The sequence below is a fragment of the Bos indicus x Bos taurus genome, chromosome 8 (assembly GCF_003369695.1).
Source record: "Bos indicus x Bos taurus breed Angus x Brahman F1 hybrid chromosome 8, Bos_hybrid_MaternalHap_v2.0, whole genome shotgun sequence".
Classification (NCBI taxonomy): domain Eukaryota; kingdom Metazoa; phylum Chordata; class Mammalia; order Artiodactyla; family Bovidae; genus Bos; species Bos indicus x Bos taurus.
The window spans coordinates 43989087-44016474 of NC_040083.1; the positions used below are offsets into that span (position 1 = coordinate 43989087).

Consider the following 27388-nt stretch of genomic DNA (forward strand, 5'->3'; position numbering starts at 1 on the left):
AAATGGGGAAGTAGATGCTAAATCTAGAATGAGGAAGGGGAGCATGGTTTGCTCTGGTTTCAAATCCACAGCCATGGAATACACCTAGTCTTCATGCTTTCATCCCCAAACCCTGAGGGCTGGCACAGATACAGGGTTAGAGTAGAAATGTTGTGAAATGAATTTTTCACACTATTCTGTACCTCATTTTTTTTAATGCCCATTTTTTATGTCTTTGGGGATCCATGTAAAGGACTTCAGAAAACATTCTAACAAAACCAAGGACAGAAAAGAAAGCATCCACTTACATAAAATAGCAAAAGAACAACAGCCAAGAAGTCTCATTTCTCCTAGATTTAAGTTTCTTTTGAGGATAAAATCTGATATGAATTTCTTCAGATATAGTATACAAAGTCTTTACCTTTAAATCATAGATATAACTCTTTATCTTTAAATCTGAGGGAAATGTCCTAGAATTCACCTCATGGCCATGCCCATACCTGATGGAGAACAGAGGCACAGAGAGAGATGACGTGAGAAAGGTGGAGGGCAGGCGCATGGCTGTAATTATGTGTGTGCTGCGGAGGGGATTTGTGGGGGTTCACTCACAAGTAAACGTTTTTGGAAATAAGTTGTGTATTTTATGAAAACAATAAAGAAAGCTAAAGCAGATATAGTTCTGGTCTCCAAGGCTACCACACATAAGGTCTTAAACTAGGTTGTTTCCTGATTTTTATTTCTGTGGCCCATGCAAGTTTCCCCATGAAGAAGCGTGACACTGAATCTATGACATCAACATCCTCTAAGGTGCACATGTCCTAAGAAAGACAAAGGGCAAGTGTGAACTATGAATTTTAATTCACTGTTTTCTTTCCACCTTAGAACAAATTAATGTTAGTTAATTCCTTTCGAATTTTTCCCCTTAAAATTTGATTTCTCAGGAAAAACATTCACTAATTCAGTGTGCTGTCATTTAGGGCAGTGTAATCTTAGGAAGCAACTTAGAATTTGCCTGTATTTTCCACTATTTTGAGTTGGGTGGTTTTGTGCCAGGACATTAGATCATATGAAACTTTTTATTTGAATCACGAGGGACAGTCCCCTAAGGATTTCATACACTAGAAAAGCCTACCCAACCAGCTTACACATACATGTTGCTGAATCTATTTATATTGGCGAGAACAACTTTGAAAAATCTAGCAAGTTTATGAAATCCCATATGAGGCTGTCTCTCAAAAATCTGTTAGAAAGTAGAAAATAAATATTATAAAATGGAGCTTGCTGCTGCTGATGCTGCTAGGTCACTTCAGTTGTGTCCGACTCTGTACGACCCCATAGACGGCAGCCCACCAGGCTCCCCCATCCCTGGGATGGAGCTTAGTCACACGTAAATCTACTCTGTTTTTATCACTACCATTTGCACACTTAAAGCAAACTAGAACCAAAATCATTTTCATTAAATTTTCAAAGAGTCACTTCTTATGAAATATTGCTTGAAAAGGTCTCCACAAAGCATCCTGCACTGTTGGTGGGGCCACTGTGAAAAACAGGATAGAAGCTTCTTTAAGAACTGATAACAGAACTACCATATGATCCAGCAATCCCACTCCTGGGCATATACTTGGAGAAAACTCTAATTTGAAAAGATACATACACCCTATATTCACTGCAGCACTATTTACAATAGCTAAAATATGCATGCTCTTTGGAAGAAAAGCTATGACCAACCTAGACAGCATACTGAAAAGCAAAGACATTACCTTGCCAAAAAGGTCCGTCTAGGCAAAGCTATGGTTTTTCCAGTGGTCATATATGGATGTGAGAATTGGACTATAAAGAAAGCTGAGCGCAGAAGAAGCGATGCTTTTGAACTGTGGTGTTGGAGAAGACTCTTGAGTCTCTTGGACTGCAAGGACATCCAACCAGTCCATCCTAAAGGAAACCAGTCCTGACTATTCATTGGAAAGATTGATGCTGAAGCTGAAACTGCAATATTTGGCCACCTGATGAGAAGAAATGACTCACTTGAAAAGACCCTGATGCTGGGAAAGATTGAAGGTGGGAGGAGAAGGGGACAACAGAGGATGAGATGGTTGGATGGCATCACTGACTCGACATGAGTTTGAGTAAACTCTGGATGTTGGCTATGGATAGGGAAGCCTGGCGTGCTGCAGTCCATGGGGTCACAAAGAGTCGGACGTGACTGAGTGACTGAACCAAACTGAACTGACATTCTTTGCAGTCAAAAATGGAAAAGCTCTATACTATCAGCAAAAACAAGTCTGAGACCTGACTGTGGCTCAGATAATGAACTCCTTATTGTCAAATTCAGATTTAAATTGAAGAAAGTAGGGAAAACACTAGACCATTCAGGTATGACATAAATCTAATCCCTTATGATTATACAGTGGAAGTGACAAATAGATTTGAAGGGATTAGATCTGATAGAGTGCCTGAAGAACTATGGACAGAGGTTTGTGACATTGTACAGGAGGCAGTGATCAAGACCATCCCCAAGAAAAAGAAAGGCAAAGTGGTTGTCTGAGGAGCCCTTACAAACAGCTATGAAAAGTAGAGAATCAAAAGGCAAAGGAAAAAAGGGTGTATGGTAGACGTATATTTAAATGGGATTTTAGGATGAGTAAGAGAAGAAAACTCCATGATAGAAAACAATCTTATTAAAGTGAGTATAATAGCTTCTAGTATTCTTGCCTGGAGAATCCTGTGAACAGAGGAGCCTGGTGGGCTGCTGTCCATGGGGTCGCACAGAGTTGGACACAACTGAAATGACTTAGCATGCATGCATGCACTGGAGAAGGAATGGCAACCCACTCCAGTGCTCTTGCCTGGAGAATCCCAGGGACGGAGGAGCCTGTGGGCTGCCATCTATGGGGCTGCACAGAGTTGGACACGACTGAAGCGACTTAATAGCAGCAGCAGCAGCAGCAACAGCTTCCAGTTTAAAAACAATAACTAGAATAAGATTACAGGAATTTAAGTTTTAGTTTAATCAATAATATCCAGCATTGGCAAGGATATGGGGAGAAAGGGCAGTTTCATGTCCAGTTGGTGATGGAATAAATTAACACAATTTTTCTGGAGAAGAATTTGGAAGTACTTACTAGACTATATGATTCCATTTCTACCTTTAGAAATATTCACACATGTGTAGAGGCAAATGTGAATGGATTTTCATTATGGTATCATTTATATCATGAAAAATGGAGACAACTGCAGTGTCTAACAACAGAAAAGAAGTCAATAATTTATGGTATATTCCTTCACACCTGGAATGCCAGGCAGCGTTTTAAAAGAAAGGGATAGATAGGTCTTTGATATGGGAAGATGCCAAACACATTATTGAAAACAATCATGCATGTATGTAAAATATGTATGTGTGTTTATATTTGGCATATATAAATATTTATATAAAATACAAGTATTCATATGTGTTTGTGAGGAGATCAAAAGAGGATCTGGAAGGCTACCCAATGATCTCTATGCAGTTTAGAGTCAGTAGGAAAAAAACAAAAAACTCTCCAAAACAGAGAACAGAGTGGTGGAGGCTTAGGGGCAAAAGGAAGATGAAATGAGTAAAGGTGATCAACCATATGGTAATGGATAGAAACCAATTTTTTTGGTAGTAGGCATACTGTAGCATACATAGAAATATAACATTGTATATGTAAAACATACAATGTTATAGACTAATGTTACTTCAATAAAAAATAAATCTGAGAAAAAGTTTTAAAAAGAAGAGTGAGTTGAAGAGGACAGGAAGCAAGCGATTAGTGAGGCAAGAGACTAGTGTTTTACTTTGTACACTCCTTATTGCTTGATTTCTTTCTACTTAGTACACTCCTTATTGCTTGGTTTCTTTCAAAACAGGCACACACTACTTGACACATAAAATAACAAATTCAAATGAAAGCTCATTAATCACCAATTAATAACTGGTCAGCAACCATTATGTGACTTTCTCGAACTTCCCAGCCTATGAAGACACAGAAAAATGGAAACTCACCAAAACAGAAAACTTAATGCCTAAGTGTAGACAGAATTTCTGTGGATCCAATGAAGCTAGAAGAAGGATGTACCACACTTTGTCTCCCCAAAGGGGAACACAGAGGATAGCATTTTGTACTTTCCTTCTTGCCAGTCCCTAAATAGTCAATGTCTATAATAATAGTCAGAAATCTAAATTCTCCTTCTTCATTGTAGTGGTTTATCTACGAAGCCACTCACAGGTTTCACCTGGTTTTACTGACATCACCAGAACCACCACCTTCCTTGCCTTTCTCTTTCTGCCATCAAATCTGCAACCGTATAGAAACAACTCACAGAAAACAAGCAGCCTAAAACATATGTAGAGTTAGGAGATGAAGGGCATCTGGCAATAATGTACTAGATGCTCCTTGCAAATAAAGTATTATGGATTCACATGAGGGCAGAATGATCTTGGGAGGGGTGTGTGCTAGGAATTATAGCCTTTATGTTAGAGTATCAGATTTAGCGTACCAAAGGGTCAAATAGTAGAAAAGGATGCTTTCTCAGCAAAACACTAGTCAAAGCTTTCCAGAAACTGACAATGAGTTTCAAAGTTGCATATTTCAACCTGTCCATTAGCGAATTTCTGGGAAACAAACTGGTCCACTAGCCAAATGTGAAGATAACAGGGCCAATGACAAGTCTCATCTTTTATATGTTGCCAAACATAATGTTAAAACAGATATTGCTTTGTTTTGTGAAAATAAAAAGATACAAAACTTGAATAAATATATGAATAATTACTGTTCCTACAGAAGAGATAAAAACAAGTGGAGACACACAAGGGAACAGAAGCAATAATCAAAGGGGCTAATTATCTAGATTAACAGTTTAATTCAAAATTCTTAGTAAATAATATTAGGTTTGTGGATTAAACTTAAGCATGACAGCAAAAATATAAACAATTAGGAAACTTACTAATATAGATTTCATTAATAAATAATTTTGAATGTTAAAAAAAGTATTCTTGGGTAAGGAATTTGTATTATATGAAAGAAAAAGAGTTAATTTTTTAGCAAATGAAAGCAGTCCTAAAGATAAACATGATCAGACAAAAACATTAATAGAGATACATGAATTTAATGAATAAGCAGAGCACCAAGGAAAATTTACAAATGGTCAGCAAATTTACAGAAAAAAGATACCAAATCTAAATAACCAAAGAAATGCAAATAAAAGACTACCTTTTCACAAATAAAATTAGAAATTTGTGACAAGAAAACATCCAATATTCTTGAGGATTCATACATATATTGTTAATAATCTCTCTGATATCTTATTCCCAAATCCTTAAATTTGTGCATACACTTAAGCACAGAAACTTCTCTTATAGGAATTTATTCCAAAGGAAAAAAATCACAACTAAACACAACAATGTTGCTCTGCTGGGTATAACACTGAAAAACAGGGAATCATCTAAACACAAAAATTGGTTAAATAAATCTTTGTATCTATGTATATTATACAATTATTAAAAACTGTGTTGAAGAAAATATTTAATAGCAAAGAGCTAATTATCACTTACTGCAAAGACTGAAAAAGCATGCTGCAAATAATAATCTGACTTAAGTTTTATATAAATATAAACAAAGAAATATGACTCAAAGGTAACACACCAAATGTTAATGACGGTTATCTGTCTATAGTGAAATTGAGTTTTTTTGTTTCCCTATGATCTCTAAAATTTTTACAATGAGTATTCTAAGAAGAGTCCTTTAAGTTTGTTCAAGATAGAGAAAAAAAATTCCAATGGGAATTGCCATGAAGAATGAAAAAGCACACTGTCCCAAACAGAAAATAAAAACCAAATGCAGCAAAATGGACCTTTCTATTTATTGTCCCTTCTCAGATTTTTTTAGAACCTTCACATCCAGAAAGTATCTCTAATTATAACATTTAAAAGCATGAGAACAACTTGTTCTGAAATCTTTTATTTATTATCAGCAAAGTATAATCTTATCTGACTGCCCAGCAAACTTGGTTTTCCATTCACTTTAGAATAGACGATAGATTAACATCTTTCTCTTAATTACTTCATACAAGCAAAGCTTTCTATTTGTCAGCTACTGAAAATAGTATGCATACTGACATTACTCCAAAACACATCAGCACAAATTCAATGGCACCCTTCCAGGAGCTGGATAAAACCCGGTCTCCAAAGTCTTTCATCGTTTACCCCACAGAACAAAAATTATTACTGGAGTATTAGAGAGGTGAGGAAATAAGAATTTCAAATTACTTATGTGTTGTTACAGGCTCTCTGATGTTTCTCTAGCTGGGTGAGTGGAGTATGCCCCCTATTGCTGACTCTTCCCAGCCAGCACCCTAACATGTATACACAAACACACTGAGAATTCTAGTGTGGGTAGATGTTTCTCATTAGAGGCAACTGTCAAGGTCACTGGCATGGAGACATAAAGCTCAGGACAATATCAAAGAACATCTGATGAACACAAGAGAGAAGGACCTTTTTTACTAGAAAGTGAAAGTATCAGTCACTCAGTCATGTCTGACTCTTTGCGACCCTATAGACTGTAGCTCACCAGGCTCCTCTGTCCATCAGACTTTCTAGGTAAGAATACTGGAGAGGATTGTCATTCCCTTCTCCAGGGGATCTTCTCAACTCAGGGATCAAACCCAGGTCTCCTGCATTGCAGGCAGCTTCTTTATTGACTGAGCCAACAGTGACTAGAAGACAAGTAATTTATTTCTTGGTCACAAATTTAAATGTTACCTTTAAATCTGAGGTCAAATTTTGATTCATTAACCCCTGCAACCCCCCAAAATTCATCAGAGCAGAAACAAAAGAACTCTATTCTTTGTGTTTAAAAAGTAACTTTCTCCTTCAATTCAGTTCAGTTCAGTGGCTCAGTAGGGTCCGACTCTTTGCGTCCCCATGAACCTCAGCACACCAGGCCTCCCTGTCCATCACCAACTCCTGGAGTCCACCCAAACCCATGTCCATCGAGTCGATGATGCCATCCAACCATCTCCTCCTCTGTCATGCCCTTCTCCTCCTGCCCTCAATCTTTCCCAGCATCAGGGTCTTTTCCAATGAGTCAGCTCTTAGCATCAGGTAGCCAGAGTATTGGAGTTTCAGCCTCAACATCAGTCCTTCTAATGAACACGCAGGATTGATCTCCTTTAGGATGGACTGGTTGGATCTCCTTGCAGTCCACCAGACAAACAATTCTAGAGACTCTCAAGAGTCTTCTCCAACACCACAGTTCAAAAGCACCAATTCTTCGGCGCTCAGCTTTCTTTACAGTACAACTCTCACATCCATACATGACTACTGGAAAAACTACAGACTTGACTAGACGGACCTTTGTTGGCAAAATAATGTCTCTGCTTTTTAATATGCTGTCTCAGTTCAGTTCAGTTCCATACCTCAGTCGTGTCCGACTCTTTGCGACTCCATGAATCGCAGCACGCCAGGCCTCCCTGTCCATCACCAACTCCTGGAGTTCACCCAGACTCACGTCCATTGAGTCAGTGATGCCATCCAGCCATCTCATCCTCTGTCGTCCCCTTCTCCTCCTGCCCCCAATCCCTCCCAGCATCAGAGTCTTTTCCAATGAGTCAACTCTTCACATGAGGTGGCCAAAGTACTGGACTTTCAGCTTTAGCATCAGTCCTTCCAAAGAAATCCCAGGGCTGATCTCCTTCAGAATGGACTGGTTGGATCTCCCTGTAGTCCAAGGGACTCTCAAGAGTGGGTTGGTCATAACTTTCTTTCCAAGGAGTAGGCGTCTTTTAATTTCATTGCTGCAATCACCATCTGCAGTGATTTGGGAGCCCAGAAAAAAAAATCAGCTACTGTTTCCACTGTTTCCCCATCTATCTGCCATGAAGTGATGGGACCAGATGCCATGATCTTAATTTTCTGAATGTTGAGCTTTAAGCCAACTTTTTCACTCTACTCTTTCACTTTTAGTAAGAAGCTCTTTAGTTCTTCTTCACTTTCTGCCATAAGGGTGGTGTCATCTGCTTATTGAGCTAATTGATATTTCTCCCAGCAATCTTGATTCCAGCTTGTGCTTCATCCAGCCTAGCGTTTCTCAAGATGTATTCTGCATATAAGTTAAATAAGCAGGGTGACAATATAGAGCCTTGACGTACTCCTTTTCCTATTTGGAACCAGTCTGTTGTTCTATGGCCAGTTCTAACTGTTGCTTCCAAACCTGCATACAGGTTTCTCAAGAGGCAGGTCAGGTGGTCTGGTATGCCCATCTCTTGAAGAATTGTCCATAGTTTATTGTGATCCACACAGTCAAAGGCTTTGGCATAGTCAATAAAGCAGAAATAGATGTTTTTCTGGAACTCTTTTGCTTTTTCCATGATCCAGCAGATGTTGGCAATTTGATCTCTGGATCCTCTGACTTTTCTAAAACCAGCTTAAACATCTGGAAGTTCACAGTTCACATATTGCTGAAGCCTTGCTTGGAGAATTTTGAGCATTACTTTACTAGCGTGTGAGATGAGTGCAATTGTGCAGTCGTTTGAGCATTCTTTGGCATTGCCTTTCTTTGGGATTGGAATGAAAATGGACCTTTTCCAGTCCTGTGGCCACTGCTGAGTTTTCCAAATTTGCTGGCATATTGAGTGCAGCACTTTCACAGCATCATCTTTCAGGATTTGGAATAGCTCAACTGGAATTCTGTCACCTCCACTAACTTTGTTCGTAGTTCTAAGGCCCACTTGACTTCACATTCCAGGATGTCTGGCTCTAGGTCAGTGATCACACCATCGTGATTATGTGGGTCGTGAAGATCTTTTTTGTACAGTTCTTCTGTGTATTCTTGCCACCTCTTTTTAATCTCTTCTGCTTCTGTTAGGTCCCTACCATTTCTGTCCTTTATCAATAGGTGAGTGGATAAATAAAACTATGAGTAAATCCATGCAGTGGAATATTATCCAGCAAAAAACAAAATGAGCTATCAAGTCACAAAAAGACATAGAGGGACATGGAAGAAACATAAGTGGTTGCCAGGCAGGAATGACCAGATGGCACACAGGGGATTTTTAGGGCAGTGAAACAATTCAGGATGATACTCCAGTGGCAGATAAACCTCATTATACATTTGTCAAAACCACAGAATGTACAACATAAAAAATAAGCCTTATCATAGACTATGGAATTTAGTTAACAATAATGTATCAACACTGGCTCATCAATTGTATCAAATGTTCCATACTTAGGTAAAATTCTATCAAGGAAGGATAAATTAGTCAGAGAAAGTTGCACAATAAAAATTTGATTTGACCTTTTATCCACAGGTAGGATTTGGAAGATAGATGAAAGAAGAGACGGCATGCCCAGAGGGGAGACAGCAAGAGCAGAGGTGTGGGGGAAGGACTGAGTTGGTCACATGGTGCAATGGCGAGAAAGAGGTCAGCCCAGAGAAAGGATAGGGCTCCAGGAGTTAGGTGATATTAGTTTCAGTAGATAGAGTGGAGCCAGATTGTTAAATCCTTGAAAGGCAAGCAGGTGGTGTTTATATTTGATACAGCAGAAAATAGGATGCCTTATAAGGTATTTGAGCAGGAGAGTGCTACAAAATATAGTCAAATGCTCACTATTAATGGATATTGTATTTGCAAATTTACCTTTATGGTAAAATTTATTTGTAATCTCCAAAATCAATGGTCATGGCCATTTAAGGACAAAAAAAAAAATCCTAATATGTTAAAAATAAAGGGAAATGTGTAAGACATGGTATATGAGAATTCTCAGTATTTCTAATCAATTTTCTTATAAGCCTAAACTTTTTTTTAAAGTTTAATTTTTTTAAAGTTATTTAAAAAGCTAACAATATAAAGTAAATATACAAGTGAAGAGGGAAAAAAATGAACTTACTTCCGATTCACAATTAGCCACTCCCGAATATAGGTCTGAACACAGTCCCTGACGTGTGGGTCGAGTTCAACTCTAGTGAGACGGAAAAAACATAAAACAAGTTATCACCAGATAAAAACAATGAAGCAATCCTTTATCATAACCAAGGAGAGCAGCATGATTTCAAAGCTGTATCAACTGAGAATGGGAAGGGTGTTGTTTTCCAATCCTTTCAAGTATCTGAAATATTCCTAAGGCAGTAACATTTTTACCTTGATGAGACAAACATGTTGGCATTTTATGTTTTGTGTGTTTTCTTTATTACAGAGAACCGTGTTAGACTGTACCTATCCCTGAAGGCATTCTGACACAAGACAGGTAGAGCTAGCTGTAATCACATAGAAAACAGAAGAATAAGTATAAACACCAATCTGTCCCAAGGGTGATCTGGGCATATTTTTTGCTCATGTGTAACCCTGTTAGGACACGCATGTTTTTCTTTCTGGAAGTCCATGAAAGAGGAGTTGTCTTGTGTTTTCAGGAGCTGACGGGCCCTGGCTTTGGTTGGTGATTATTAAGTCGGGTGGCTTTTGTCTACTGGTATAGAGTGAGTCGTGAGATCGACTCTTGGAATACTTCAGAGTCTGGAAATTAGAAATCATGAATTCCCCACAATAGCAAAGGTGGGTTTTTTTGTTTTGTTTTGTGTTGTTTTGCTGTTCTTCCAAATGTGTTGGTACTATAGATAAACAGGTCCAAATGCTCTAAATTATAATTTTCCGGTTTGTAGAAAGATGGACAGTACCTGCCTTGTGGACTGCCTGCTAGTTTTAGATGGAATACTGTAAACGTCAGATGTGTGGTCTCCGGGCCCTAAGTACCCACACCCCAGCCCATTCCTTATTCCTTATGTGACCCTGAGCCCGTCACCGAGCCCTTCTCAGTCTCCTCATCATACGTGGTGGCAGTAATCACGCAGTGCTCCTTGGGAGAGCTGTGACGAAGATGAAGTCTGTGAGGCTCTGAGATGAGCGTCTGGCACATAGTGAGACCTCCCTGTGACAGGTCACATTCGTGTGCCATTCCTTCTGCACGAGACACTAGGGCAATCCCTCTATATGTATTAATTCAGTATCAGTCAGCTCCACAGAGCAGGCACTAACATTATTCTCATTTTGCAGAGGGAGGAGATGAAAACATCTTGCTCAAAGTCACTCAGCAAGTGGAAGAACAGGGACTTGACCCAGGCTGTTCACTTAGGAGTGTAGGCTTACACCCACTACACTATCACACCTCAACAGCAAGTTCCTAGGTAGGCAAGTGGGTTCAACAGGAGTCAGCTGCTGTTTGCTCTGATGATGGTGACACTTTCCTGGGCTTTAATTATACGCCAGACTTTTGGGCAACGATTGAAACAGTAGAGATTGTGAAAGCCATCAGACAGATAATGTGTTAGTTATCAATTCTGGTGACAGGGCAGTATTATGCTCAAAAACTGAGCATAATTATCTCTTCTATCAAATTTCAAAAAAAGAATCCTCCTACATGTAAACTGATTGTATTTTAAACAGGCTTTCCCCAGATTCTGATCTCTTTTGAAGACAACCATATATTTTACACAAAAAAACAAAACTGAATGATTCTCTACCAAAGGTAACAATTATAGATGTTACCAATGTGAAAGTCACATCTGAACAAATGGACTGACAACAGGGAAGAACGTTTCCCAAGGATCACCATGATTTTGTTTTCTGGGAAGTGAGTGTCTTCAAAATGTTAAGAGCCGAGAATGTGGTCAGCTCTTCTATGTGAATGAGAACTATCTAAACAAAGAATAAAGGGTCAAAACAATACCATGTCATTGTCATCCAACTTCCTAAACGGTGATGAAATAAAGTCCAAACTAAAACTGAAATATCCCCGAGTAACGAGGGCAGCAGCCTGTTTCATGGTATCCTTTCCAGGACTTTTTGGGAAAGAAGAGAAGGTTGAAAATGTCCAGGAGGATGTGAATCTTAATCTGCTTTAGAAACTGAATGCAAATAAAAGCTCATCCTAAACCTCCAAAGAGACACTGCTTTCTACACTATGGACATAAAGATGTTACATCTAAAAATAATTCCATCGTTTGATACCAATGCCTACACCTGTAACCACATGGATTAACCCACTGGAGAAACTCAACCCTAAGTAGCTATTCACTTATTCACACTACAGAGCTTTCCCCATTGTTTTTCCACTTGACAAAACTTGCTTCAAAAGCAGGAACTTTGCCTTATTCATCTTTTTATCCCTGTTCTCAGCACACAGGAGATGCTCAAGAAAAGTGGATTGAACTTACTTTTGTGACTTGATCCAGTCTCATATATGGGAAACAATTAAAATGCTTCTGAATGGAAGCAGTTCAATGATTATTATTTTCGGAAACTGAGATCTCCTGAGGTCTCACTGAGCTGACATCTGGGAAGTCTGGGTCTAGAATCTGCGCTCTTCACTTCTTCTTAAGCAGTCCATTTTGTCCCACTGCAGTCCTTTAACTGACTTAGACCCCAAGTGGCTTTTCAAAGCCTTTGGTCAAACCAATTCAAAAACTATCCACCTGGAAGTGATAGTACCATAGAAGTTATCCTGCACATCTTGATAGATCTGAGTAATGTCACTTCTAAGAAAGTCCAGAATTAGGGTATCTCCCCCTTACCACAAACAGTCACGACAGGCATAATCCCATCCACATTTTCAGAAAAAAATTTACCCTTCCTCCGGCAAAGAGGGCTGCAAAGTTCGACATTCCTTCGGCGTGAACGCCACATCCAAGTCGTCCTCGGAGAAGTCGCCCAGCTCCTGGGCAAGCTCCACATCCAGGCTGTTCAGGTGTGTCATCAGAAGCCCTTCGAAGTCCACTGGCTCCACTGGGTCATAGAACTGAGGCTGGGGGCAGCGAAAGGACAAGGACGTTCCCACACGGTTTGGGATAAAAGTGCTAAGGTGACAGCAGATGCATGCCTTGCCCTCGCTCTCCTCCCAGCTAAGTGGGGCTGATGTCAAACACAGAAGCGGTGATACGGAAAGGAAAAGAAACGCAGCGTGGAGAGTCAAGTCAGAACACGGTGAGTAATTAAAATCACACCCCAAGGCAGAATTTTTCTCTGTTTAATTGCATCTTGATGAGGATTCCTAAGGAGATCCAAAATGAAATCACAAGGTTTTGCTGCATTTTTATAATTTCTCTTGCCAAAGCTCTCTGAGGCCACGTTTACCCAAATATAGTGAAGCAGCGAACTGGAGGCAATTTTCTAGAAATTCAGGTAAACTCAACTCAGAGTATTCAGGTAAACTCAACTCAGAGTATTCAGGTACAGTGTTTTATTTGGCCCAAGTCATCCTCTACATTGATTCTTGAAACCACTTCATTCGTAATCACAGCCCACAGTGAACCAGCCTGGGTGGCTGGGACACTCCAAGGCAGTGATTTCCAAATACCGCTGGGCTGCCTGGTGCCGGCAGGGAAGAAGCTGTCACTGACTGACTGAAGTTAATGAGCAAACTAAGGACAACGGGCTAAGTATTCGGAAGGCTAAATGTACCTGCTTTAAAAGGATTGTTTTTTGGGGTTTTAGTGTTGATTTTTGTTTTGGTGTTTGCTTTTTTGTTTGCTCTTCAATTATATCCTTCCACAGTGGGGAGGGGGTGGGGAAGAAATGTTAAAAATAGATGGTAATTTAAAAATTAATTTTCCTCAGGTGATAAAAGAAAAATGCATGAAAGTGTTAGTCTCTCAGTCACATCCAACTTTTTTCGACTCCCTGGACTGTAACCCACCAAGCTCCTCTGCCCATGGGATTCTCCAGGCAGGAATACTGGAATACCCCAGATGTTCCCTTTTGCAAGGGATCTTCCCAACCCAGGGATTGAACCCAGGTCTCCCACATTGCAGGCTGATTCTTTACCCTCTGAGCCACCAGAAAAAGTTGGCAATTCCACAAATATTTTTTCTACCTTGTGAAACTCACTTAGACTTAGGAAACCACTGCCTTAATGGAATAAAGATAATTTAGATCAAGTTTACGTGTGTAGTAGTGGTGTAAGTAGTGGTAATAACAACAACAATAGCAGCAGCTCCGTGGTGTTCATTTATGGCAGATAATTTGGAGTCATCAGTCCAGCAAACACCCCAGATTCTTGACTTGTACTGTCTCGCTCTGAAACAAGGACAGATCCAAAGAAAGTGCTGACAAAACCGGTTTTTCATCATCCTGAAACCATACACCAGACTAGATGTAAGGCTCTAGGTTGGAGAAGGGGAACAAAGTGTCATGGAAGAGGCAAGAAGATTAGAGAATGTAAGTGTGGCTTGCCCCGTCTCCTCTCACCTCTGTGTCCCTGGTGGTGGTGGAGACGTGAGTGACACAGGGAAGAGTGAGGGCAAAGCTGACAAGGGAGCAAACACAGGCCTTCCTTGTCTGAGATTCTTGAAGGGCTGGCTCACATAATGCCCTATGGCAGCTGGATCAAAGAGGGCCGAAGAGAAGGGAACAGGAAGTCCTTCACTAGGAGAGCGCAAAGACACTCCCCTGGCAGCCCAAGGCTCTATGAGGCATGACTGGGGACAGAGAAGTCTCCCTGGGCTCTGACTGGGGACCTGGAGGTCACTAAGAAGAGGAGCACAGGTTTTAGAGTGGGCCTCTCCAAATGAATCAGCTGGGGCCAGCAGCAGGCAGGCTCAGAGAGCCTGGGGTCAGCCTATGCAGAAGCAGGTGGGGACAGAGTTTGCAAAAAGACACTGTTGACATCCACCAGGGGGAACAACAGGCACTATACATGCACGGAACCAAAAAAAATCTACTGTAGACTGTCATGAGACCAACCCCCCAAAAGAAAGCAGACTTTCCCACTCCCTACCACAACATGGCACAGAGTTCAGGGAAAGGGACTGAAATGACTTCACCTTGAAATGAAGAGGCTGCACTGTTTGCATACTTCACCTTATTACTGTTAAATTTACACCCCTGAACTAGAAGTTGTTGTGCACTACGTGCCAAGAAGTTGTCATTCTAGACATTATCTCATTTAATCCTCACCAGAACTCTGTAAGGTTTTACTTTACAGATGAGGACACTGAAGGCTAGAAATTTAAGAATTCACCCAGGCATGACTGCATAGCTGGGAAGTAGTCACTGTGGAATTCAAATCTAGGCAGACTCCTAATTTTGCTTTCTCTTGCAGGTTCTCCATGGAACCTAGATTTCCAGAAATAACTAAAACATGAGACAGCAGTAAGTGTGTTTAGAAGACAGTGAAAAATCCATTTATTACCATCCACAAGCTCTACTCTGAACTTCTCATGAGATTGGCTCCTCAAATTAATAATCGTGAAGTAATTTATTAAAATAATACTTAATGTTAAATTTACCATAAGGAATATCAATTATTTAAGCAGAGGCATTGAAAAGATACACTGAAAAATTACACTGAAGCAAAATTTGCAGCAATGTGGATACTAGCGCTGCTGCTGCTGCTAAGTCACTTCAGTCGTGTCCGACTCTGTGCCACCCCATAGATGGCAGCCCACCAGGCTCCCCTGTCCCTGGGATTCTCCAGGCAAGAACACTGGAGTGGGCTGCCATTTCCTCCTTCAATGCATGAAAGTGAAAAGTGAAAGTGAAGTCGCTCAGTCGTGTCCGATTCCTAGCGACCCCATGGACTGCAGCCCACCAGGCTCCTCTGTCCATGGGATTTTCCAGGCAAGAGTACTGGAGTGGGGTGCCATTGCCTAACTAGTAAGTAGAAGCCTCCAAAAAGAAATGGCATTTGTGTGAAATCATCAGAGAGAAAAAAAATTTAGGTCCAGTCTAAGTATTATAATTGTCACATCCCTAAAATTTTAAAGGGCTTCCCTGGTGGCTCAGACAGTAAAGAATCTGCCTGCAATATGAGAAACCGGGTTTGATCCCTGGATTGGGAAGATATTATGGAGAAGGGAATGGCAACCCACTCTAGTATTCTTGCCTGGAGAATTCCATGGACAGAGGAGCCTGGCAGGCTACAGTCCATGGGATCACAGAGTTAGACACTGGAAGACTGAGCAACTAATACTTTCACTTTTTAAAATTCAAAGTCACAAGGATTAGGAAAAAAGCCTGGCTGATAATGGCACCTGTCACCTATTGGACAGGCTGCCCAAGAGCCAGGGAAAAAGGACAGCTGATTTCCTCATTCAGCAATTACTTGCTGAACATCTATTAAATGCATGTCACTGGGGGACTTACCTGGTGGTCCAGTGTCACTCCCAATGCAAAAGGCTCATGTTTGATCCCTGGTTGGGGAACTAGATCCTGCATGCTGCAACTAGAAGGTCCCAAGTGTTGCAACTAAGACCCAGTGCAGCCAAATAAATAATCAATAGAGACAAATATTTAAAAAAAATAATAAACAAACACAAGTCACTGAGCTGGCCCTTATGGAGCTGCTCTTTCTACAGATCTTGAGTCAACTGTGGGACAGGGAAGTCTGACACTTTCTCACATATAAAATAATGCTATCTTTGGAGGGGGGAGCTATGAAAAAGTATATAGTATCATCATTGAACACTGTGTGGCCAATGTGCCAAATGCAATATGCACAATTGATCATAAAGTCATAATACTCTTAAGGTGTGAATCTACTTCAGGACTGAAGAGACTATAAAAATAAGCCATAATGATAGAATTACTGAGCATTAGTCTAACACTACACACAGCCAGCATTAAATAACTAGTCACCCTACACTTTCTATGCTGAAACTAACAAGGGAGGAAACTGTTGTTTCAAAGATGAGATAAACTAGCCCTGCTGTTGGCAAGTGAGTGGAGATGCCAGCTACTGTTAACTAGGCCTCTGAGCAAGTTGCTCCTCTTGCATATTCAAATAATAAACAGGAACCAAAAGAGATTTCTGTTCTCCAAGTTATCTGAAGTCAATCTCAAGAGTGAGTTTTATATATTATGAAGCGATCAACACATACCCACATACACAATGCTATTTAGGTATAAACAAATATTGAGGAGATTTACAGTGGTATTGTGTTTCACTGGGCTGAAGTTTGGGAATGGAGTGGGGCGGGGGAGCGGGGGATGTTCTAAGATCAGTCCCTCAGCCTCTTGGGAGAATAAAAGTCAAACATGAAAATTTATTGTTTTTGTTTTCTCTGCTACTGAGTTATATGTGACCTTCTAATCAGTGGAGACTCAGACTAGTTTGAATGGTCCAAAGTACTTATCCAAGGAATTATCATTTGTTAAAATAATGTATGAAAAAAACCTAAATAATCAAAATAAAAACAAAACAAAAGAATAACTTAAGATAGCAAATTATCCTAAATCAGACTTTGACTGCAATGGCTTTGTGATGTGTCAACTTGGCTCTGCAGAACTACATTCCTCCAGATTCCCTTCCTAGTATTTTTCCAGGTGTGGTGGGCTACAAGGGTGTTCTCTTGCCAGAACTGGAGGACAGAAGGGAGGCTGCAGTTATTCGGTAGCATACACATACCTACTGATACAATCAACACCATTTGAAGTGCTGCTGTAATGTGACATTACAGACATTACAGACTTAAATTAATCAAAAAGGAGATTAGCCTGGGTGGCCTGACTTAACCAGTTGGATGCCTTTTCAAAGAGGTTGGAGGCTCTCTGGAATTTCCAGGGCTTTAAGCTTTAGATCTCACCCATGGAGTTCCAGCTGGTTATGATCTTGTCTTCCTGATTGCCCTGTGGACCTCAGGCTTGCTTGGCCAGCCACCACCAGTGGCTAAGCCAATGCCCTGTAATCAATTCCTTATCATACGTGAAGATACATCCCCTACCAGCTCCACTGCTCCAGTTGAATCCAGACGAATACACCTACTTTCACTCCTTCAACATATACTCACTGGTGTCCTAAGCAGTCCAGCAGTAGGCCAAGGAGACACAGTCAATGCCCTCAATCAATTTTCAACACTCCTCTAGTGAAGATTTGTGCAGTCTTTCTTTCTAGCTATTTTTTTTTTTTCCTCAGAGGTCTGATCAACAGAAGACTAGAATACACAAAAATAGTATAAATACTTTAAAGGCTTAAATTATTCACAAATATTCATTTTTTAAATGAAGAGGGTCTGAATTTTTCTTTGTCCTTTAATGTACATCAATGGCTAGTTCTCCTGACATGGGGTACGATTCAACTTGAAATTGAAAATTTCTACAGCACCAGAACCATGTCTGTTGAAAATTAATCTATGTAGCCATAGCACAGCAGTCAACACCCTGATAGAAGATTAAAATGACAAATCTGGTCATTATCTCACAAATAAGGATAATGAAAAACAGAGAGGTTAAATGACTTGGCCCAAGTCACACAGGTAATCATAAGGATGTACGTGTGTGTAATCAGCCATATCCAACTCTTTCCACCCCACAGACTGCAGCCCACCAGGCTCCTCTGTCCATGGGATTTCCCAGCAAGAATACTGAAACTGTTTGTCAATTCCTCCTCCAAGGGATCTTCCCAACCCAGGTTTTGAACTGGTGTCTCTTGCATCTGCTGCACTGGCAGGCAGATTCTTTACCACTGCACCACCCAGAAAGGACCACAAGGGACCGGGTACTTTGTCACAGCTTGAGGGAAGCTTCATGCCCGTTGGCTGGGGGTAGGGGAGGAGGCATGATTCTTCTAGGTGCCGTGTCCTTGTACCATCAGGCATGTTTATCCCTATGGTGCTGCTGCTGCTAAGTCACTTCAGTCATGTCTGACTCTGTGTGACCCCATGGATGGCAGCCCACCAGGCTCCCCTGTCCCTGGGATTCTCCAGGCAAGAACACTGGAGTGGGTTGCCATTTCCTTCTCCAATGCATGAAAGTGAAAAGTGAAAGTGAAGTCGCCCAGTCGTGTCCGACCCTCAGCGACCCCATGGACTGCAGCCTACAGGCTCCTCCATCCATGGGATTTTCCAGGCAGGAATACTGGAGTGGGGTGCCACTGAGTGGTCCTCAAACTGACTTGGCTGTTCATGAGAGACAAGTCTTGGTCAGTGTCACCCAAGACCTTCACGTCGCCAAATTCAATGGCTGTTGCTCATTCCTGGTTTATCTGCAGCACTGGACAGTTAATCACTCTCTCCTTGAAGCACTTTCTTCACCTGGAGAGGAACAAACTGTCCTAGTGTATCCCAAGTTCTGCAAGTCCATGTACCAGGAAACCCCTCAGTCCAGCAAACTGGAGCAGACACTTGGTCACTCCACCTCTGGGACACCACTTTTTCTAGGTTCTCCTTTTGCTTTGCAGTGCCCTCAGGTTGCGTCCTAAAAGAGCTTCTCTCCCCAGTCTGAATTTACTCCCATATGATATCATCTATGTCCATGACTTTAAATAATTTTTTTTTCTTTTTAAAACTATAGGTATGTATCTGTAGCCTCAATCTTTGTCCTGACATTCAGATTGATTTTTCCAATTATACTTCAACATCACTCTCTGGTAATCTAACAGGGCCTCTCAAACATAACAAATTCAAAATTACTTAATTTTCTTGCTGATCTGCTCTTCTTATATCTTTCAAGTCTCTGCATCTCAGCAAGCGGCAATTCCATTCCACCAGCTGTACAGGGGAAAATCTTTTGGGTCAATGTCGATCTCTCTCTCTCTCACATCGTACATATTATCTGTCAGAAAATCCCATCCACTTTACTTTTGAAATCTATCTAGGATCCAACCACTTCTCACCTTTTCTACTGCGACTACCCATTTCCAAAGCACTGCCATCATTTTTCCTGAGTTATTGTGTCAATTTCCTAACTGCCCTCCCCACCTATGTGGAATCTATCTCCACATAGCAGCAAGAATGATCTTTATAAAAAAGAACCTTATAAGCAATCTTTATAATAAAAATGCAAATTGTGCTAAGCCAGCACTTCCAATAATAAATTCCCATTTCAATCCAAGTAAGGGCCAAAATTCTTCTAGAGGCCTATGACTCAGCCTTGATTCTTCTACCATCTCATCTCCTACTGCCCTCTCTGCTCAGCCCATTGTCTGCATCCTGACTGTTCCTGCAGCATGCCACGTGCTCTTGCTTTGGGACTTTGAATGTGCTGTTTCTTCTAAATTGAATACTCTTCCTTCAAATACTTGTCAAGTTCATTCATAATTCTTCCCAAGTGTCTCCTTTCTAGACCTGCAGGCCCTCACAGACCACTCAATCCAAAATAGTCCCCTCTTCTGTGTCACTCTCTATTCCCTATCCATGTTTCATTCTTTAAGCACTTACTATCCCTCGATATACTCTACATTCACTTATTTGTCTATGTCTCTCATTCTAGAATGCAAGCTCATGAAGACAGACGCTTTGTTACATTCACTATTGTAACCCCAGCTCCTAGAGCAATTCCTGGCACAGAGTGAGACCTATATATATTTCCTGAATGAATGAATACCTAAAGCAATCCTCTTGGCTCTTCTACTATCTTGAAGTAAACAGAGCATAAGGCAGTAAAGTTCTCCGGCTTCAATATCTCAAAGCACTTCATGGCTTAGATTAAGGAACACTTCTCTGCTTCCACCAGTGGCAATCTTCCACCGATGCCACTGCACAGAAGATACTGACATGCCACAATGGACATCAATCTAATCTTACCAAGACTGGTTTGATTCCTGTGCTTTACAATGACAGTAATGAAACTCATGCTCTGCATGCAGGGTGGCATTCATTTGACCTTCCATTGTGAATGTCCGTGAAAATTATAATGACATCTTCATTTTCCATCATGTCCCCTCCAGTTAAATCACTGAAACCTAAGGACAGCCCAACTTCTGGAAAGATGAAGCACAAAGGAAAAATAAAAGAAGATCACCATGTTCATCAGGTGATCCATCATTTAGATCATCCTTGGTAACAGAACAAAAAGGTTGCTTGATTACACAGAAACTTAAACATGTAACAAAAATGAGTATGAGACCTCCTTTTTTTCCTTCATAACTGTTATACACAAGCACGTCGTGTAACCATGGTGTTTTCGTTTATATCCAGGATGTGGCTTTCTACATCCTTCTCTTTAGCAAGAACTGTTCTGGCCCAGCTGATTCATTCCATTTTACTTCACAATTTTTCTATTCTCATTTTTAAAAATAAGATTTTCCCTCTATAAAAATGTAGGTTAAGTTATTAACTATGCACATAGTGTCTCAAATTCTTTCTAAGTTAGGGCAAAGATGACCTACCTTTCTACTCTTGTATATTTCACTCTCCTTTCTACTTTGAATAATCAGAAAAAATGGTTTTAATATTTTACAGATTCTTCTTAATGAAGACACTAATACATAGTTTTTTGCTTTTATAGGTGATTGGCATCAGGGGGTATGCAACCTATTTACATGCCCACGGCACAGGACTATTAAGAGTGTCACAAAAGACCCAGGGTAAGTCTGCATCATTGCATTTTGTCTATAAAACCAAATCTAAATGGTAGATCCTCTTCATATTAAAAAATGCAAAATTTTTATTTGTTTTATCTACTTTGAAAATGTATGTATACACAATCATCACAGCTAACATTTACAATTAGAGTTAAAAAAACAAAAACCCAATAACACTACACACACACACACACACACACACAAATACCCACAAAATCAAACACGTCCTTCCTCTCATTTGATTTATCAGATTTATGACAGAATCCACTATAGGCATATAAAAGTATATCTACAGGATTAGCAAGTAGCCTTCACTTACTCACTTTCTGAAATGCAGAGCAGCCAGGACACAAAAGGAACTCTGCCTTTCTTATGTTCCTCCTCCTATCAACATCTGGACTACTGCTATGTATATAGGTTCTTTAAATGATCCTCAATCTGGACCACATGTAAAAGTCCCAGGGAACTTTAAAATAATGATATTTGGGATTCTGCTGTAATTGTTCTATGAGAGGACACAGGTGTGTTTCTAAAGGTCTCAGGTGATTCTAATTAGAGCCAGGGTTGCGAACCTTCCTCTAAATCTTCTCAGCCTCCCACTTCAAGCCTTTACTTCTTTTTTTTTTTTTTTTAATCTTAGATCTTTCTTTCCTCAGAATACCTACCATACTCAAAGCCAGTTTGGATTCTCTATTTTATCTGCCCTCCCAAATATATCATAAGGTCCTTCGAAGGCAAAAGCATCTCCTATTCATCTTCTGGAAATCTCCCACAGTGTCTCCATAGTGCCAAATACACAGACAGCAGCATTAGCCTCTATTTACACAGAATCTATTTTATCCTTCTGTATTAACCCTAATAGGGGTAGCATTACTATGCCCAGAGTGCAAGTGAAGAAACTGAGGCCCTAGTCAAGGTTAAGTAACTTGCCCCCTAAGTAAGTGATAGTTATACTCCACCCCGGATCCACCTGACTGCAAGTTCCTGCCTCTTGCAAAACAACAAGAAGCTTATAATTGATTGGGTTTTAGATAATGTCTATTTCTAAAAAGCACATAAAAAGCTTTGCAACATCACTAATTATTAGAGAAATGCAATCAAAACCAAAATGAGCTATCACCTCACACAGGTCAGAATGGCCATTATCAAAAAACGTACAAACAATAAATGGCTGGAGAAGGTGCGGAGAAAAGGGAACCTTCCTACACTGTTGGTAGGAATGTAAATTTGTACAACCACTATGGAGAACAGTATGCAGGTTCCTTAAGAAAAAAAAAAAAAACTATCATATGATTCAACAAACCCATTCCTGGGCATGTATCTGGGGAAACCATACTTCAAAAAGATACAGGCACTCCAATGTTCACTGCAGCACATTTACAATAACCAAGACATGGAAGCAACCTAAATGTCCATCAACAGAGGAAGGGATAAAAATGCGGTACATACACATAATGGAATATTACTTAGCCATAAAGAAATGAAATAATGCCACTTGAAGCAACATGGATGGATCTAGAGATGATCATACCAAATGAAGTAAGTCAGACAAAGACAAACATATGATACCACTTATATATGGAATCTTAAAAAATGATAGAAATGAACTTATTTACAAAGCAGACACAGACTCACAGACTTTGAAAACAAACTTAGGGTTACTAAAGGGGCAAGGGGGTGGAGGAGAGATAAATTAGGAGTTTAGGATTAACATGTGTATATATAGTAATACACACTACTATATATAAAACAGAAAGTCAGCAAGGACCTACTGTATACCGGGAACTCTACCAAATATTCTATAATAACCTATATGAGGAAAGAATCTGAAAAAGAATGGATACATGTATAACTGAATCACTTTGTTGTACACTTGAAACTAGCACAGCATTGTAAATCAACTCTACTCCACTATAAAATAAACATTAAATTTAAAAAATATAATAAATAACTTGGTGCCAATTCAATACTCTTAAAAATTAAACAATTATTTATATCAGCATGTGGGGTTGTTGAAATGGTGGTTCCATAAACAAAGGTAAGGGAAATAAAAGTCAAAATGCACTTAGTCAAATTTTTCAATCATCTAAAATCTTACAATGAACAGTCTATGGCTTCTCATGTAAGAAGAGCTGCTTCAGGTTGAGAATCTTTAGGTGATAAACTATTCCTCTGCCTTTCCAGAAATAAATCTCCCTGAAATGTCTCATTATCTTTCTATGAAATGGAAATAATTTCTTAAGGAAAAGGGCAATTATCATGTAAGTGGGTGATTTTTGCTGGAGGAACCTTCATTCAGAAAGATGACTCAAGGGAAAGAACAGCCACTTCATTCCGATAGTACGACAGGACCAGCAGGTAAACATTAGGGTGATCGGATTTTTCTGAGTAGGCCATGCATTTAAAAAACAAAAGATTAATCACAGGCAGATTTTGGCCCTCTCCTGCCATCTGCTCATCACACAGTTAACCAGAAGAAACAGGGTCTGCATACTGTGCTAAAGCTGAAGTAGAGACCTGGGGGAGAATATTCAGAAGACTAAAATGGAATTAAGCAGGAAAAACACGTTTTAAAGGCTATTCATTTGCAAATAGAATCAGGTAGAAATTATACATGACTCATGTATAGTTAAACATTTTTGCTATTTCTCTGAGATCTTCTATTAGAAAAGGAGTAGTTAAGCCACACGTTAATCCTACCACCTAGCTAATGAAATAACTCATCCAAATTCACGTTTGTCAAAACCTAGTGATGAGGAGGCGTAACTGCCAAGAGAACGCCTGCAAATAGGAAACAACTTTTTAAAGTTTGTGACTTTAAAAAAATTTCTCCTGAAGAAATTTCAGGCTGCAGGTGGTGTGTAGCTAAGGGGTTAACGTCTGTGAGCTAAACTTGCTTAAAGCCTCTTAATAGTGAGGTCCACACTATTTCTCAAGGCAGCTACTGCAGAAAGCTGTAATCTAAATTTACAGAGAAGCAAAGAACCAAACCCCACATCCCCCACCTTGTTTAAGATTTAAAACTGTATCCAGTCACTTTTTAACTGCATTTGTATATTCTATAAGACAATTTAGGTCAGAAATTTAAAAAAGATTTGTTTAAATGAAATATATATCAGCACCAATGAAACCAAAAAGCATACCAAATTTATCTTAAAGTGTATCTAATACATCATGGCTGTTATGCACTTGATATGCTTTTATTATAATCTGTGACTTTGAAACAGAAAAAGTACAACTAAAAAGGGCAGTTGAACATGCTACCGAAGTCATAAATAGATTTTTTTTAAAGCACTGTCATTGCAAATTATCTTTTGCAGTAAAAGGTGCTGTACATTTTTTAGTACTACTATTTCATCAGTGACATAAACCACAAATTATCCTACTGAAAGAATCACAAATCCCTCCAGCAAACATACCTTTGAAAGATAAACAGTTACACGGCGTGGAAATTGCCACAGGAGACAAAATGGCGGCTGCAGGAAACTGAGCGGCAGGTTACCAAATTTCTAAGAGCAGAAGTGGTTTTGAAGTAATAAGTGAGAAAGAAAAAATAACCTAACCTCCTCAAGATAACCACTAGTACAATCCAGAAAGTGGGGCCCTGCTGTGTGTGAGGAAGTGAGTACACTGGAGGCTGCAGCTCTCTCACAAAGGAAGTGAATGCTCACTTCTGGTTTTACCAACCAACTCATTTAAGTTAGATTTAACCCACTGGTCACGTCTGGCATTTGTGAATGCTCACTTCTGGTTTTACCAACCAACTCATTTTAGATTTAACCCACTGGTCACGTCTGGCATTTACTCCTCAAATAATATAACATATGTACACACACTCAACAACTGGTGTTAGTATAAAAACGTGGGCAATCTTCAACTTAAAAGATGGGGGGGGGGCTGTTCTAAAAATTAAGGTCCATACTGTCTGACTGCAATGATACAAAGTTCCAGAGAAAGCAAAATCACGATGACATAAGTGGATTGGTGATTGCCTAGTGCTGCTGGCTGGGGATTGCGAGGGAAGACCCACAGAAAGGGGCACAGCAGGGTTATTCAGGGTAAAACATTCTATATCTTGACTATACAAAGTAACTATAAACTGGCCAAATTCCTCAAACTGTACACCTTCAAATGAGTGAATTTATTGTAAGTAAATTACAATAAAATTATTCCAAAAAATTACTTTAAAAGCTTAAGGTTCATAACTTGACTTTTCAGACTGTGGAATAATTTTTGTTCCCCCAATAAAAGCATGTTACAAATGGTGATTAAGTTTCCAGGCTAATCCTTCCTTTCCCCAAAATGTGAATCATAATTTGGGTGAAACCAAGTAGCCTGGGAAGTCCACTGAGTCCAGAAACTACAGAATTAGGTTTGCTTTGCACTTCAAGCCCTAGTTAATGGAAGGAGGGGCTTCCCTGTGGTTCAGCAGTAAAGAACCCACCTGCAATGCAGGAGCCACAGGAGGCTCAAGTTGGATCCCTGGGTTGGGAAGATCCCTTGGCAGAGGGCATGGTGACCCACTCCTGTATGCTTGCCTGGAGAATCCCATTGACAGAGGAGCCTGGCAGGTTACAGTCCACAGAGTCACAAAGAGTCAGACATGACTGAAACGACTGGCATGCACGCAGACCAAGGGAGAGAGGGAAACTGATGTCAAAAAGTAGACTCAGGATTAGGAACTGGTGGTTGGCGATGTAAGGCAGAGGTGAGAAAATCTTAGAAGACTTAGGAAGCATAAGCATAACCTGGGCACTTCTGCCCTTGATCAGTCTCTAAGCAAACCTGTAACTCATACTTACTAGTTGAAGAGAGGGGAAGCCAGAGGTACTTATGCTTTGTCGATGGTACTGGCCAAGGTTTGGTGGGAGGGTAAACTGTTTCCTTATTTCCGCAGAAGAATACCTTGGGTTAAAACAGAAAAATCTAAATGAAGTGGTTATTTTAAAGCATCACTGCAATTATAGATGCAATCTCTGATGTCACGTTAGAAGACTGATTCCTTAGCTGGGTGACTGGCAGAACTTACTAAAATGTCCTCAGTGGCCTCTGGGTGGACACTAGAGCTTTAGGGTGATCATATACTCCCTTGAGAAGTTCACAGAAGCCAGGAGGCCTGCAGACAGGGCACTTGCCCAATACTGGAAGGATGATGGCTTCTCAGGTGCGCTAGTGGTACAGAACCCGCCTGCCAATGTGGGAGATGTAAGAGACCCCAGTTGGATCCCTGGGTCGGGAAGATCCCCTGGAGGAGGACATGGCAACCCACTCCAGTATTCTTGCCTGGAGAATCCCATGAACAGAGGAGCCTGGCGGGCTACAGCCCAAAGAGTCGCCAAGAGTGGGACACGGCTGAAGCGACTCAGCATGCAGGCACGCACTGAAGGATGAAAGCACAAGTAGGAAAAAAAGTTTGGAGCCCAAACAAAAGACCCAGCGCGCTTGGCTCCTTCTTCCCAGGCCATTCAGAGGCACAGTCTCCGTGCGAGGACATCTGGCCTCTGACGACAGTCCTTTAAGCCCAGAGTCACCATTTTGAACCAGTCACTCTCCTTTCAGCGGTGGAGCACTTCCGGTCGCTGCTTGCTATCACGGAAAATGCCAGAGAACTGCTTTACGGACATCTCTACCTCCCCACAGGCACCTTAGGTGCTCCCTGGAATTGAAAGGGCTGTATTTGTTCCAAACTGCTCCAAGTGAGTGATCCTTCAAGTCAGTGGAAGTGACCCTGCTGAGCCCCCAGACAACATCCCTGCAGCCAGAAGGAGCACAGGCTAGTCCTGCTCCACCATCCACACCCACTGGCGTGTGGCACTGACCAGCAATAACCTGGACAACGAACAGGTTGGCTTTCTTTTATTATTATTATTATCAGATTAAATAAATTATTTTCTTCTTTTTAAGAATATGTATTTGTCTGTGTCAGGTCTTGGTTGCAGCATGAGGCATCTTCGTCATGTATGTGGTATTTCTCTTTGCAGCTTAGTTGCCCCCCTGGGCATTTTGGAATCTTAGTTCCTGGATCAGAGATCAAACCTGTGTTCCCTTCATTGCAAGACAGTTTCTTAATCACTGGGGAAGTTCTGAGCAACTTGACTTTTG

At 40.5% G+C, this 27388-nt stretch overlaps 1 protein-coding gene across 4 annotated transcripts in view; it reads right to left on the reverse strand.

The window, feature by feature from the left end:
• The window catches only part of DOCK8 (dedicator of cytokinesis 8), a 266249-nt gene that overhangs the window by 161893 nt on the left and 76968 nt on the right, over nt 1-27388 (reverse strand). For 3 of the 4 annotated variants that reach the window (XM_027549402.1, XM_027549403.1, XM_027549404.1), the window contains exons 2-4: nt 26089-26191; nt 12618-12793; nt 9887-9958 (exon numbers count right to left, since the gene is read on the reverse strand). In XM_027549402.1, the coding sequence (XP_027405203.1) occupies nt 9887-9958; nt 12618-12793; nt 26089-26191 (351 nt within the window). Of the gene's footprint in view, nt 1-9886; nt 9959-12617; nt 12794-24705; nt 24999-26088; nt 26192-27388 lie in introns of those variants that run through there. The other variant, XM_027549405.1, reaches the window with a different exon arrangement.